Below are 12,309 nucleotides of genomic sequence, written 5' to 3'. Positions count from 1 at the left end.
TCCCTGGGAGACAGACAACAGAAGAGTGGGTGAAGGGAGATGTCAGACAGTGTAAGACATGACAGAATAATAATTTATAAATTATCAAGGGTTCATGAAGGGGTGGGGGATGGGGAGGGAGAGGAAAAATGAGGAGCTGATACCAAGGGCTCAAATAAAAAGCAAATGTTTTGATATTGATGATGGCAACAAATGTACAAATGCGCTTGACAGAATGGATGGATGTATGGATTGTGATAAGAATTGTCCGAGCCCTCAATAAAATGATTTTTTAAAAAGAATTCACCCAGTATAACTCTATTAATTTTAGAATATATTCTAAAAATTATTGAGTTATAGACTTTTAAACAGGTGAACAATACACATGGGGTCATCAAAAGCCAATATCACCTTTTTAATATGGTGTGTAAACTATATCTCAATAAAGCTATATTTTTTAATTACAAAGGCATGGTTTTAAATCTCACATGATGCCTTGAGAGTGTAGAAAGAGCTTGACCAAAAGAGAAAACGCATTTTGCTTACCTTGGTCTCTCCTGCCGGTTTTGTCACTCAGTCTGCTCACTTGCTAACTTAATTTGGACAAGTTCTCTCCTTCTCTAGGTTACCATTTCTTCATCTCGACATCAAATTCAGTTCAATCACTAAGGTTCTTTCTGATAAAGAAGATAAAGGGTTGTTTTTGTTTTTTTTTCAATAGAGCCACAGGTTGCCTAGAGAGCATGATAGCACTCAATAAATGCTTGTTAAATTGAATTAACAAAAACACCAAACCCACTGCCATTGACTTGATTCTGACTCATAGCAACCCCATAGAACTAAGTAGGACTGCTCCTTTGGGCTTCTGAGACTGTAGATCAAGCAGGAGAGCAAGCAGTCTCATCTTTCGCCAAAGAAGTGGCTGGTGGTTTTGAACCACCAACCTTGCAGTTAACATCTCAACACTTACCTATGGTACCTCCATGAAAGGTTTTATGAATTAACAATCCCAGAAGATTCTTTAGATTTATTTTTTATTTATTTGAACTGGCAACAGAAAGAGCTCTTGCTTTCTCAAATAACTTGCTATTGCCTTGAAGGATTAGATTATGGTTCTAAACACCTTTGCAGGTGTGAAGTGCATTTTTCAGGGGTTCTGAAAGAGCAGTTCTGAAGTTAGCACCAACTGGGTAGCATGGCCTTCTTAGGTCGACTGTGTCTGCCGCTTGGAGGTGGCGTGTTAGTTCCCACCGTGGCCTGCTGTGCTCTCACGGAGTGTGTGATGCCAGGGAACAGTCCTCGTCCTCCTGAGCCACAGATCACGGCAGGCGGGAACCCAGGTCTCTGAACTCTGCGACTTTAACCCAGCCGCTGTCTCCCTGCCGCACACATTCACAACGCCACCCGCCAAACCAAATGACCCTGGCACTGCCAACTTGTCTGTTTTCATAATATACTTTTCCAAACTGTTCTTGTCAGATTTTTTGTAATGCATTTTTCACGTCATAAAGATAAAACCCCAAAGACTGTACAGATGTGCTTTATACAATTGATGTATGTATATGTATGAACTGTGAAAAGAATTGTATGAGCCCCAATAAATTGTTAAAATCAAAAAATAAAAATAAAGATAAAACCCTAAATTAACAAATACCTCACTTATTGGCAAAGAAGAGAGGCTTTTGTTTGGCTTTCAATTTTGAGCGTTAGACCAGTAAGGGTTATGGTTCCAACCTCCGGTCCCAGAGAGAGACCTCATAGGTACAAAAGCTGTGGAGAAGTCACAAAGAAAGATAAATCAATGCAATGTCATACAAAAACATTTTATACCTCAAAATATGTATGCAATTAGAAGACAAGGGAAGAAAATAGATCTGCTACAGTCAAAGCAAAGGGTTAAAATCATGTATGTGTAAAGTGCCTGACAGAAACACGGAAGATCCAAGCACACATTTCACAGAAGGAGCACAGCGGCCACTCAGTGTAAGAGGAGACCAGATGTTAGTAATAAGATCCTATGGGGAATAAAAGCATGAACACAACCTCTTTATCTAAGATTTAAAAGACAGTATGTAGTGCCACAGAGTCAAATGCCCTGGACACCTGTATGTAAGTGTTGGTGGGCATACATGTAATCTATGTCAGAGTATGTCATGTTCTTTACTCCAGCAACCCCCTCATTTCCACATTAAGAAAATAACCTGGAAAAGCTTCATGCTCAAGAATATTTGTCACAGGACTGTATGTGATTGTTTACAACCCCAAATTGTGAACCATTGAAATGCCTAAAAATATTAAGCACATAGAAGATTTAGTTAATGCCTTGAAGAAATGAAATAAAAACAGCAGGATACAGCACATTATGGTCCTATTTATGTTTCTAGATATATTTAGAAACAGGTCTGGAAGAAACTACTTCATTTTAGTGTGTCTGGCTTATGGAATTATCAGTAGATTTTATGAAAATCATTTTTGTATTCCATGGCCTAAACAAAGACATTCGATTTTACTAAAATTACTTCCATTCAGCGTGAGAACACTTGTGGGAACAACAGCTCTGTTGGTGGCTGCCAGCAGGCATGGGGAGGTAATTCCTCAAATTCCGTTTGGCGGGGATCTGTCAGGAGAACGGAATGAAAAGAGCCCTTTGTGTCAAAAGAAGTTTGGGAGCCAGTGATCTAGGGTCTCAGCCACTAGAGCATGGCCCCAGCAGCTCTCCACCTCGCTCCCAGCCCGGCCATGGGCACAGGCATTTAACTGCCAAAGTGTTACCCAAGGACTGTTGCAGTACTGTCAATAAACTAAGGGGCGTTTTTGTTTTTTAGCATGATCTAGATAATTCCTTATCAAGTTCTATGCCCTCATCCTGCAAAACATGGTCAGCTGCAATTGTGTTATAAAAGAAAAGGGTTGTTCCCCCTAGTCTATTTATCGATCAACAGAAATTACAACTGAAAATCAATGTGTAGAAGAAGATTGTCATTCTCTTTTTTTCTAAACATTTTATTGGGGGATCTTACAGCTCTTGCCATAATCCATACATCAGTTGTATCAAGCGCATTTGTACGTATGTTGCCATCGTTATTTTCTAGACATTTACTGAGCTTTTGTTGTCAGCTCCTGTCCACCCCTCCCCCGGTTGTCATTCATTTATCCATGGCGAGGTCACCCGCTAGCATCATGTTTATGTATTTGAGGAAGTACATTAGGATAAAAGGATTGCTCTTCCCTTCTCTGCTCAGGTCAGAGAGGTCAATGGGGAGGGAATAGTTTTGGGCAGGAGGAAACAAACAGCTTGTGCCCTGGCCTCTCCCAGCCTGAAAGGATTTTCTGCACGTATAAAATTGTCTTAACATGAAAGAGCCCTTGTTCAACTGCTTTGATTCCCTAAGAGGCCAAATGGCTCCTGGCTCACTCTGAAGAAGAGCCCATTAGCTTTACTGCAAGGTTAGGGAGGCGGCTGCGCTGGTGGCAGAGGAGCTGCAACTCCACCCTTGATAAATTGTGTGTAGAGCAAAACCACTCCAAACGTAATACAAGCAGCATAACATGTCCTCTACTTCTTTTATTTTTGTAGGATAACTTTTTCTATTTTTAAAAAAATTTTATTGAGGACTCATACAATCTTTACATATATCCATTGTATGTCAAGCACATTTGTACATTTGTTGCCCTCATCATTCTTAAAACATTTGCTCTCTACTTGAGCCCTTGGTATCAGCTCATTTTTCCTCTCCCTCCTCGCTCTCACCTTCCTCCCTCAAGTACTTCCTCTATTACCCATCTCCTACTTCCAACAGTTATCAACACAAAGCTGAATGCATTTCATCTGTTCTGAAATGAATCCCAAACAAAAAAGAATACATTTATGGATTGTGATAAGAGCTGTAAAAGCCCCCCATAAAATGATTTTTTTAAAAACATTCTAATTTAAAATATTCAAAAGACCATTACCATGTTTTTAAGAGGAAGGAAAAAAACTTCTAATTTCTTGTCGTCATGGGGTATCAAGCAAACGCCCACAGTCCTCATAATTCGTGTCACTTATTTCTAAACTGTTAGGTTGTTACAATCAGAACGAAGACAGTATTTTTACACTGCATTGGATCCTCTCCTTAGTTTCTTTTAATCCATACTTTTCATCTCTTTCTTTGGTTTTTCCTTGCAGTTTATATGACCAAAAAATTCAGGTGGTGCGACCTGCAGAGTTTGCACATGCTGAATTTCCTGCTTCCATCCACATAGTGACAGCTAAGTAAACCCTCTGAACTGGTAGTCAGACTAGAGGCTTGCTAAGACTCAGGTTTCCCCCCCCCCCCCCCAACTATCATGATCCCAATTCCACCTTACAAACCCGGCTAGACCAGAGGATGTACACTGGTACAGAATGGAGCTGGAAACACAGGGAATCCAGGAGAGATGATCCCTTCAGGACCAGTGGTGAGAGTGGCGATACCGGGAGGATAGAGGGTAGGTGGGGTAGAAAGAGGGAACCGATTACAGGGATCTACATGTTACCTCCTCCCAGGGGGATGGACAACCGAAAAGTGGGTAAAGGGAGATGTCAGACAGTGTAAGATATGACAAAATAATAATAACTTATAAATTATAAAGGGTTCATGAGAGAGGGGGGAGTGGGGAGGAAAATGAGCTGATGCCAGGGGCTTACGTGGAGAGCAAATATTTGGAGAATGATGAGGATAATTAATGTTCAAATGTGCTTTATACAATTGATGTACGTGTGGATTGTGATAAGAGTTTTATGAGGCCCCAATGAAATGATTTAAAAAAAACTCAGGTTCAATATTTTGGAAAGAATACATCATAAGTGGTGATGGTGTATTTCCTATTGGATCACATCACACAATGTCTGATTACCTATCCATTATAGGGTAGCATACCAGATTTCCACCTATCAATTTTAGCAGCCATGGGTTATCATTGGTGTCATCAATTACTTCTTTAACGCTGTATCCGTTTCTTGTCAGCCTGAAGTTGCTAGTTACTCCTTCCAGTACAAGTTAGTCCTAAGATAGCTGTAGTCATCCAAATGCCCTCCTAAAACTCCGTAGTCTAAAAGGCTCCAGCAAACCTTTCTCTGCATTGCTTCCTGTAGAGCAGACACACAGGATTTCCTCCAAGGGAAGAGAGGGTAGCGATGTTCTATTCCATAAGGTCTGAGAGAGTAGCTCACAGCTGACAAACAGCCTCTTGGGGAACATGGTGGAGAAAGAGCCTTTCTTGCTTTCAAGCGTCCCTGCGGCCGCCTGGTAGCCGTGAAGACCGGGCAAGGAACTTGGGCATGTGTATAGTTGGCTTCAGTGGAAGAGTCCATGTCCATCGGGAAGAGGTTTTATGTCAACTCTCATCTTGTTAGAGACAAGGTGTTCTAAGAAAGAGAGCCAGGTGGTCAAAGTGCTGCCACGGTGTGCTGTTTGTCCCATTCGGGAAGTGCACTTCAGAGTCAGGTCCTCAGGAACAAGGGCCTCACGCAGAATCAGTTTCCTCTTAAGCAGTCTGACAACACGTCTTCTATTTCAGATGACTTTTCGGGGCCATGTAAACTAAAATATCCTAGAGCTACTGCTACTTACACTGTCCTGGACTTAGTTGCCCAGGCAGGATAGTGAAGTAACCTGTTGGTTTCTCTTTAGGAGCCAATGAAGTGCTTCTGGTGGTTGGGGGCTTCGGAAGCCAGCAATCTCCCATCGATGTGGTGGAGAAATACGACCCCAAGACTCAGGAGTGGAGCTTTCTGCCGGTAAGCCGTAGTGGGGCTCATTGTAGGCCGAGAACACACATGTCATTCCTTGACTCTAGCGCCTAGCTCATGCAGACAGAGTAGAAAAGCCTCGTCACAGCACGGCCTTCGTAAAGCCGTGCTGGCCCACAGTGGGTGTGCTAACACGGTAGCCGTGTGAGGATTGGACTTGTGATCAGCCCCATGTCAAGTTACGTTCATCTGGCCACGCTGTTTGGGCACCTGCATAACCCTCTCATGCCCCACACTGTGCTAAATTGAACTTAATGTTAGAGTGAAGCAATGGGTGTTTTCCCTGGCACGGTGCTATATCCGTACGATGACAGACAAAACAGGATGCCTAGCAACAGGTAATGGTCAGAGATGGGCCTCCCATCAATGCTCTGTTCCTCTGTCTTCAAAATCCATAGAGCATCACTCGTAAGAGACGTTATGTGGCCTCGGTCTCCCTGCATGACCGGATCTACGTCATCGGTGGCTATGATGGCCGTTCCCGCCTCAGTTCGGTGGAATGTCTGGACTACACAGCAGAGGAAGACGGGGTCTGGTATTCAGTGGCTCCTATGAATGTGCGACGGGGCCTTGCAGGAGCCACTGCCCTGGGAGGTAGGCTGGGTGCTCAGGTTAAAGCTTGCATGTCTCCGTGCCTGCGTCAGTTCATGCTTCCCCTGCTAGCTGGCAGGGACAAGAAAAGAGCCTGTATGTGGCTAAGGCCACATACTCCTTTTTGGTTTCGGAGATGTTAATGCTACAAAGCTATTCATTGTCCATGGCTGTTTCAGTACTGGCGACGGAGTTGTAAGATCTTGTGTGCTGGTGGCAGTCTGGCACTAATTCTTGTATTTTTATAAACTTCATCTAGTCTTCAGATGCTCCTGGGGATGATTCCATCTTGTCCTCTTCTTTTTAGACTCATGGATTTATCCCATAAGAAACACTTTGATTTTTGCTCCTAGACATTTGCGGAGAATTTGTAGAAGAAAATCATTAGAAGTTTTTCAATCTCTAATAGTCTTATTTCTTTGCTCTGAGCAGATATGATCTATGTCTCTGGAGGCTTTGATGGAAGCAGGCGTCATACCAGTATGGAGCGATATGACCCCAACATCGATCAGTGGAGCATGCTGGGAGATATGCAGACAGCCCGGGAAGGCGCTGGACTGGTGGTGGCCAGTGGGGTGATCTACTGTCTTGGTATTCAGCCTGGGAGAGATAAGAGTGGGAGAGAACTCAGTGGGAAGCAGGCTAAGGGTGGGAATCCTTTTTACCAGAGTTAGGTTCATAGACTCCCTTCAAGTAAACTACAGTGGCCTCGTTCAGTGTGTTTTCCTTTCATGAGGATTATGTATAGTTTGTAAACAGAACATAGGGTGCTGTCAGTCTCTCTTCAGGTTAATGGAATGCCTGTGGGAGAACCAAGACAATAATTAGTAGGAGCGCTCAGAGAAAAGCTTACTGAGATTGGACATAGGATTTACCTTCCTCTGTGCAACGATTTCTACTTTGTGTTCTCAGGAGGATATGATGGCTTGAATATCTTAAATTCTGTTGAGAAATATGACCCTCATACAGGACACTGGACTAACGTCACACCGATGGCCACCAAGCGCTCTGGTAAGATTTCCAGTCAGAGTTACAGAAGGGTCAAGGAACAGTGCTGTCACATCTTGACCTGTGTAGTGATGGCGCAGTCCCAGGACAGGCTATCAGGAAGTCATTCACTGTCGCAGTGTGAAGCAATCAGATTCTAGTACCCTCATTACCTCTGTTCTTTCCGAATATTGTTAGGTGGCATTGAGTTAGTTCCGACCCATGGACACGCTATGCACACCAGAAGGAACCCCTGCCCAGCCCCGTGCCATCCTCACCTGTGTGCCTGTGCTGGTTGCAGCCACTGTGCCCGTCGTCTTTGTTGGTTTACCCTCTACCCCAGCGAGCTTAGAAGAGAGTCTCACTGCCTCTGCCTCTAAGGAGCACTCTAGCCCCACTTCCCTAGGACAGACGCGTTTGCCCTGCAGCGGGCCGTGGTACCTTCAGCACGCAGCACCAGCACAACTCAAACACGTCTGACTCTGCGGTCCTCCTTCTCTAGGGCCCGACTTTCACAGCATATGAGGTGATTGACAATACCAGGGTTTAGATCAGGCCCTCCTTAGTTCTCGAGCTAACCGCCCTGATTTTCAACACTGATCTCTTGACTGCTGCTTCCATGAGCACTGATTGTGGATCTAAGCAAGACAAAGTCCTTGGCAACTTTTCTCTATTTATCATCATGTTGCCTATTGGTCCCGTTAGGGGATTTTTATTTTCTTTTCATTGAGTTGTAATCCATACTGGAAGGCTGCAGTCCTTAATCTCTGGAATATTAGTGAGCATAAAGACAGCTTAAACTTTCGGTTTAATTGTAAATATAAAGGAAAAAGTCTTGTTTGTTTGCTTGTTTTCAGAGGTGTTAACAGGCTACCGCAGGTTAGAATCTGACAACATAAGGGATATATATAGCCTTCGTGTCCACAGCAATGCCTTTTCCCAGCCAGGCTGTTGGAAACCGCCCTCAGCCACGCAGCCCCTTGACCTCTGCCTTGTTCTGTGAGCTGGGAAGCCCAACTGCTCTGCCTCGGGGTCTCAGTGCTGCTCCTGTTCTTCCTCATGGCCCTTGCTGCAACCTCTGCTTCCTCGGTCACTTCAGGCTGGATCTCCCACGATCCACTGGTGGCTCCTCCTCCTCTTCTTAGGCACCATCAATCTGGTCCGTGCCCGTCGCATTGCTCTGTCCAGTAGACGAAACATCATCTGGTCCTGTGCCATCCTCACAGTTGTCATGCTTGAGCCCGTTGCTGCAGCTACTATGCCAATCCATTTTTTTAAGTCATTTTACTGGGGGCTCGTACAACTCTTAGCACATCCATACGGAAAAAAGTCTTTTTAAATTCACCTTTATGACCTTTTTTGTTTTCCTACATCCTACAGTATCTAGTACAATTTAGTATGTGTTGTTGCTGTCAAGTGCCGTCAAGTCTGTTTTGACTCATAGAAACTGTGTACAACAGAAGCATACTCTGCTCGGTCCTCTGTCGGCCTCTCAATCGTTGTATTTGAATCCATTGTTGCAGCCACTGTGTTAATCATCTCCTCAAGGGTCCTCCTGTTTGTTACTGACTCGCGACTCCACCAGCATCATGTCTTCTCCAGCGGCGGGTTCCACTTGGTAGCTGTCCAAAGTCTTGCCATTTTCACTTCTCAGGAGCATTCTGCTCTACTTCTTCCAAGACAGACTTGTCTGTTCCTCTGGCACTCCACGGTATCTTGTGTTCATCGTCAACATCCTAATTGAAAGGCCTCAGTGGCCATGTTTTGTTTCTGGAATTCAGACTCTGTAGCATTTATTCTCCATACCCTCTTTCCCCAGGTGCAGGAGTAGCCCTGCTAAATGACCACATTTATGTGATGGGGGGATTTGACGGTACAGCCCACCTCTCTTCTGTTGAAGCGTACCACATTCGCACGGATTCCTGGACAACTGTCACCAGTATGACCACCCCACGATGCTACGTAGGGGCCACAGTGCTGCGGGGGAGACTCCATGCAATTGCGGGGTAAGGATTTAGAAGCCAGGCGAGAGCCACCGTGTGTCTAGTGCAAGAGTGCATGTGACCCACTGCTCTTTCTTGGCTGGAGACAGGGTTTGGTCGGGTGGGGGAAACGTCTCCACTAGTGGCCTTGAAGGACTTGTGTGGGAAAGAATCAAAAGCTGTTTCTTCGTTTTGTCTCCCCCCCACTTAGATACGATGGGAACTCCCTGCTGAGCAGCATTGAATGCTACGACCCTGTCATCGACAGTTGGGAAGTCGTGACATCCATGGGAACCCAGCGCTGTGATGCTGGGGTGTGTGTTCTCCGAGAGAAGTGACCGTTGGAGCATCATCCACAGCTAGTGACCAGTCCCAGGGGCAGTGTGGGGGACAATGGCGGATCCTTTCCAGAATGGCTCTCTCTCCCGGTGAGGGAAAGGGCGATTACAAGCACCCATGCAACGATGGCTGTACTTCTTTGACCCCACTCCCCTGCGCCAGGGCACTTTCCCCGGGGAAGGGTGGTACAGCCGCTCGAGGAAAGCGTGCACACTGAATGGATGTGGAGACCCGACAGCTCTCCTTCGTGGTCGGGGGCACTTTCCTCTCTCGTGTGCTTGGGAGACTGTCTACACGGTGTGCCTCGGGTGGCGCACGGAGCTCAGGTGACCGACCTGTTCAACTGCAAGGATACCAATTTGAACTAAGCTTAGTACATGCTCTTTAAGACCTTTTTTTATCCCCTCTGGGAACAAACACCTTTTGTAGTCCCCAGGCAGCTAAGGGCACCACATGTCCCTTCTGGAGGAGAACAAAGGGGGCATCTCCTATTAAAACTTTGGGTGTTGTGAGGAGGTTCATCTGGCACTCACTCAGGGGGAAAGGGTTGATATCTGAAGTTAGAGAGGAAGTGAAGTGTTAACTGAGTGAACCCAGAACACCACTGATACACCACCTGGGAGACTGAGAAGGGTGTTTTATTAGAAGGAGCACCTATTTCCCCAAGGTTTTTCCAAAGTAAGGTACTACTATCTTGACACTAAGAGCCCATCTGAGAATAACCGAGTTGAACAAATGGGGGATGAGAGGAGATAGCGTACATGGGAGCGTTATATACCTAGGGATAAATTAGAAGTAGCTGTGATTTTACAGTCATCTTACTCCCAGCCAGGCTTCATCTAGCCAGGGCAAGGCTTACCTGGAATGGGTGAGAGACTGTCTTACTTTGTTGAATCAAACACTATGACACTGTTACATTTCTGTACTATTTTGTTTTCAGATGGGATGCTGTGGCAGCAGCTCGTAGTGCAGCCACCTGATTGAGGCCCCATTCTTTTAAGGGCACACGCCCACTAAGGAGTGGTCTTCACGGCTGTGTTTGGTACAATTCCTTCTTTGCTCCTGTAAGGTTCCCTTCCCTGGCCTGAGAGAGGGTTTATTCATCCTGGTACAATTAGTTATTATCCCAGAACAATCGAGGAGAACCAAAGCTCTTGTGCTAGTCCCAGGACCTCTGTTGTCACCATTTCTGAGCGACCCTTTAAAGCTGCTGTGTGGGGGAGTGAGATTTTTGCTTTATGGGTATTGGATGTGAGGGATAATAACCTAAACAAGGATGCACTTTCCCTTCTTTGCTCTGAAACTCCACCCCCCACCCCCTTCTGCAAGTTGTGTTGACCCACAGAGTTAATTTCCTTTGTATTTTTTTAAGAAAATATTAAAAATCACCTGACTCAATTTTCTGGAGGAGTTTGTAACAATCCAGCACTGCCATCAGATGACTTTGGGGTACAGCGGGGAGGCAAGGCAGATATGATCAGCTGCCAGCCCAGCTCTTCAATCCTGTCATCCTGCATGTTTGCCCACTAACCCTGTCTCTCTCTCATCTTCACCGTCATGGACACTCAGCAGTAAAATGTTTCAGGGAGTGCCACTTTTATTGCCCTTCTGACACTTGTTTACCTAAAAACCAGAGTAAAGAAGAAGCCATGCTGAGCACACTTAGGACCCCACTTGAATTGTAGGATTCTAGTCACCTTAGCCCTTTTGATTACGGCACGTGCTGTAAACAGTGATGCAAAAATCTGACCAAAACTTCAAAAAAATCCTATTCCCAGAGCAAAGGGGTAGAGCCCTAAGTAGAAGTTGTGACTAGTAAAGGCACCTGGTAGCCTATTTATAAATGTTCTTTAAAGAGTGGACTAGATATACCAGTGTCTGGAACTTGCAGCCCATGCTGTCTCAGGAAGAGCCTTGGGTTCGTTTGAAGGGAAAGCCAAGCAGTGGTTGGGTGAAAAATGGTTCCTAGACATGATGAGTAGGCTGTTGTCGGTGCTGAGACCTCTCATTCTGCGCTTTAGAATAAAACTCCCAGTATTTCAGATAGCATCCCCATTTGAATATTTTTAAGACTAATCAGTGTGTAAAACGCATTGCTGTGTCCATACCTTTCTTAGTTTTACATACTTCACATGCTCACCCACACATTCAGAAGTACCCCTGTATATGCTGCTCCTAGTTTTCCTAACTAGAAACCAGGCACGCAGTTACCCAGCTAGGAAATTTTAGCGTCTGACAACCTTCACAAAACATAACACCTAATTAATCTTTTAGTTATACACAAGATTGTTCACATTCATTCTCATGTTCATTTCCTCTGCCATCAGATAGTTCAGAATAAGGTCATCGGTGCCCTTGAGTCAGTTCTAGGTCACAGCACTGCCTGGGCCCCTGACGTACGTCGTTGCTGTTGGGAGCCCAGTGCTGCAGCAATTGGGTCAATTCATCTTGAGGGTGTTCCTCTTTTTTGCTGACCCTTTACATTTACCAAGCACGGTGTCTGTGACCCCGGACTGGTCCTCCCTCATGTCCACGGTGTATAAGAATGAAGTCTCACCATCCTCTCTATAGGGAGCATTCTGGTGAGACTTCTTCCAAGACAGACTTGGTTCTGGCAGTCCACAGTATATACGGTATATTGTATTCGTCACCGACACC

At 45.1% G+C, this 12,309-nt stretch overlaps 1 protein-coding gene across 2 annotated transcripts in view; it reads left to right on the top strand.

Moving 5' to 3' along the window:
* KLHL12 (kelch like family member 12) overlaps positions 1-11,037 on the top strand; it is a 37,939-nt gene extending 26,902 nt beyond the window's left edge. For both annotated transcript variants that reach the window (XM_075528995.1, XM_075528986.1), the window contains exons 7-12: positions 5,634-5,740; positions 6,151-6,346; positions 6,776-6,934; positions 7,256-7,354; positions 9,150-9,336; positions 9,524-11,037. In XM_075528995.1, the coding sequence (XP_075385110.1) occupies positions 5,634-5,740; positions 6,151-6,346; positions 6,776-6,934; positions 7,256-7,354; positions 9,150-9,336; positions 9,524-9,650 (875 nt within the window). In that variant the 3' untranslated portion in view covers positions 9,651-11,037. The remainder of the gene's footprint in view (positions 1-5,633; positions 5,741-6,150; positions 6,347-6,775; positions 6,935-7,255; positions 7,355-9,149; positions 9,337-9,523) is intronic.
* The last annotated feature ends 1,272 nt before the right edge of the window (positions 11,038-12,309 follow it).

This window comes from Tenrec ecaudatus, chromosome 1, assembly GCF_050624435.1.
Source record: "Tenrec ecaudatus isolate mTenEca1 chromosome 1, mTenEca1.hap1, whole genome shotgun sequence".
Taxonomy (NCBI): domain Eukaryota; kingdom Metazoa; phylum Chordata; class Mammalia; order Afrosoricida; family Tenrecidae; genus Tenrec; species Tenrec ecaudatus.
Note: the sequence above shows the minus strand (reverse complement) of the source record. Positions and strands in the feature narration are given on the sequence as shown.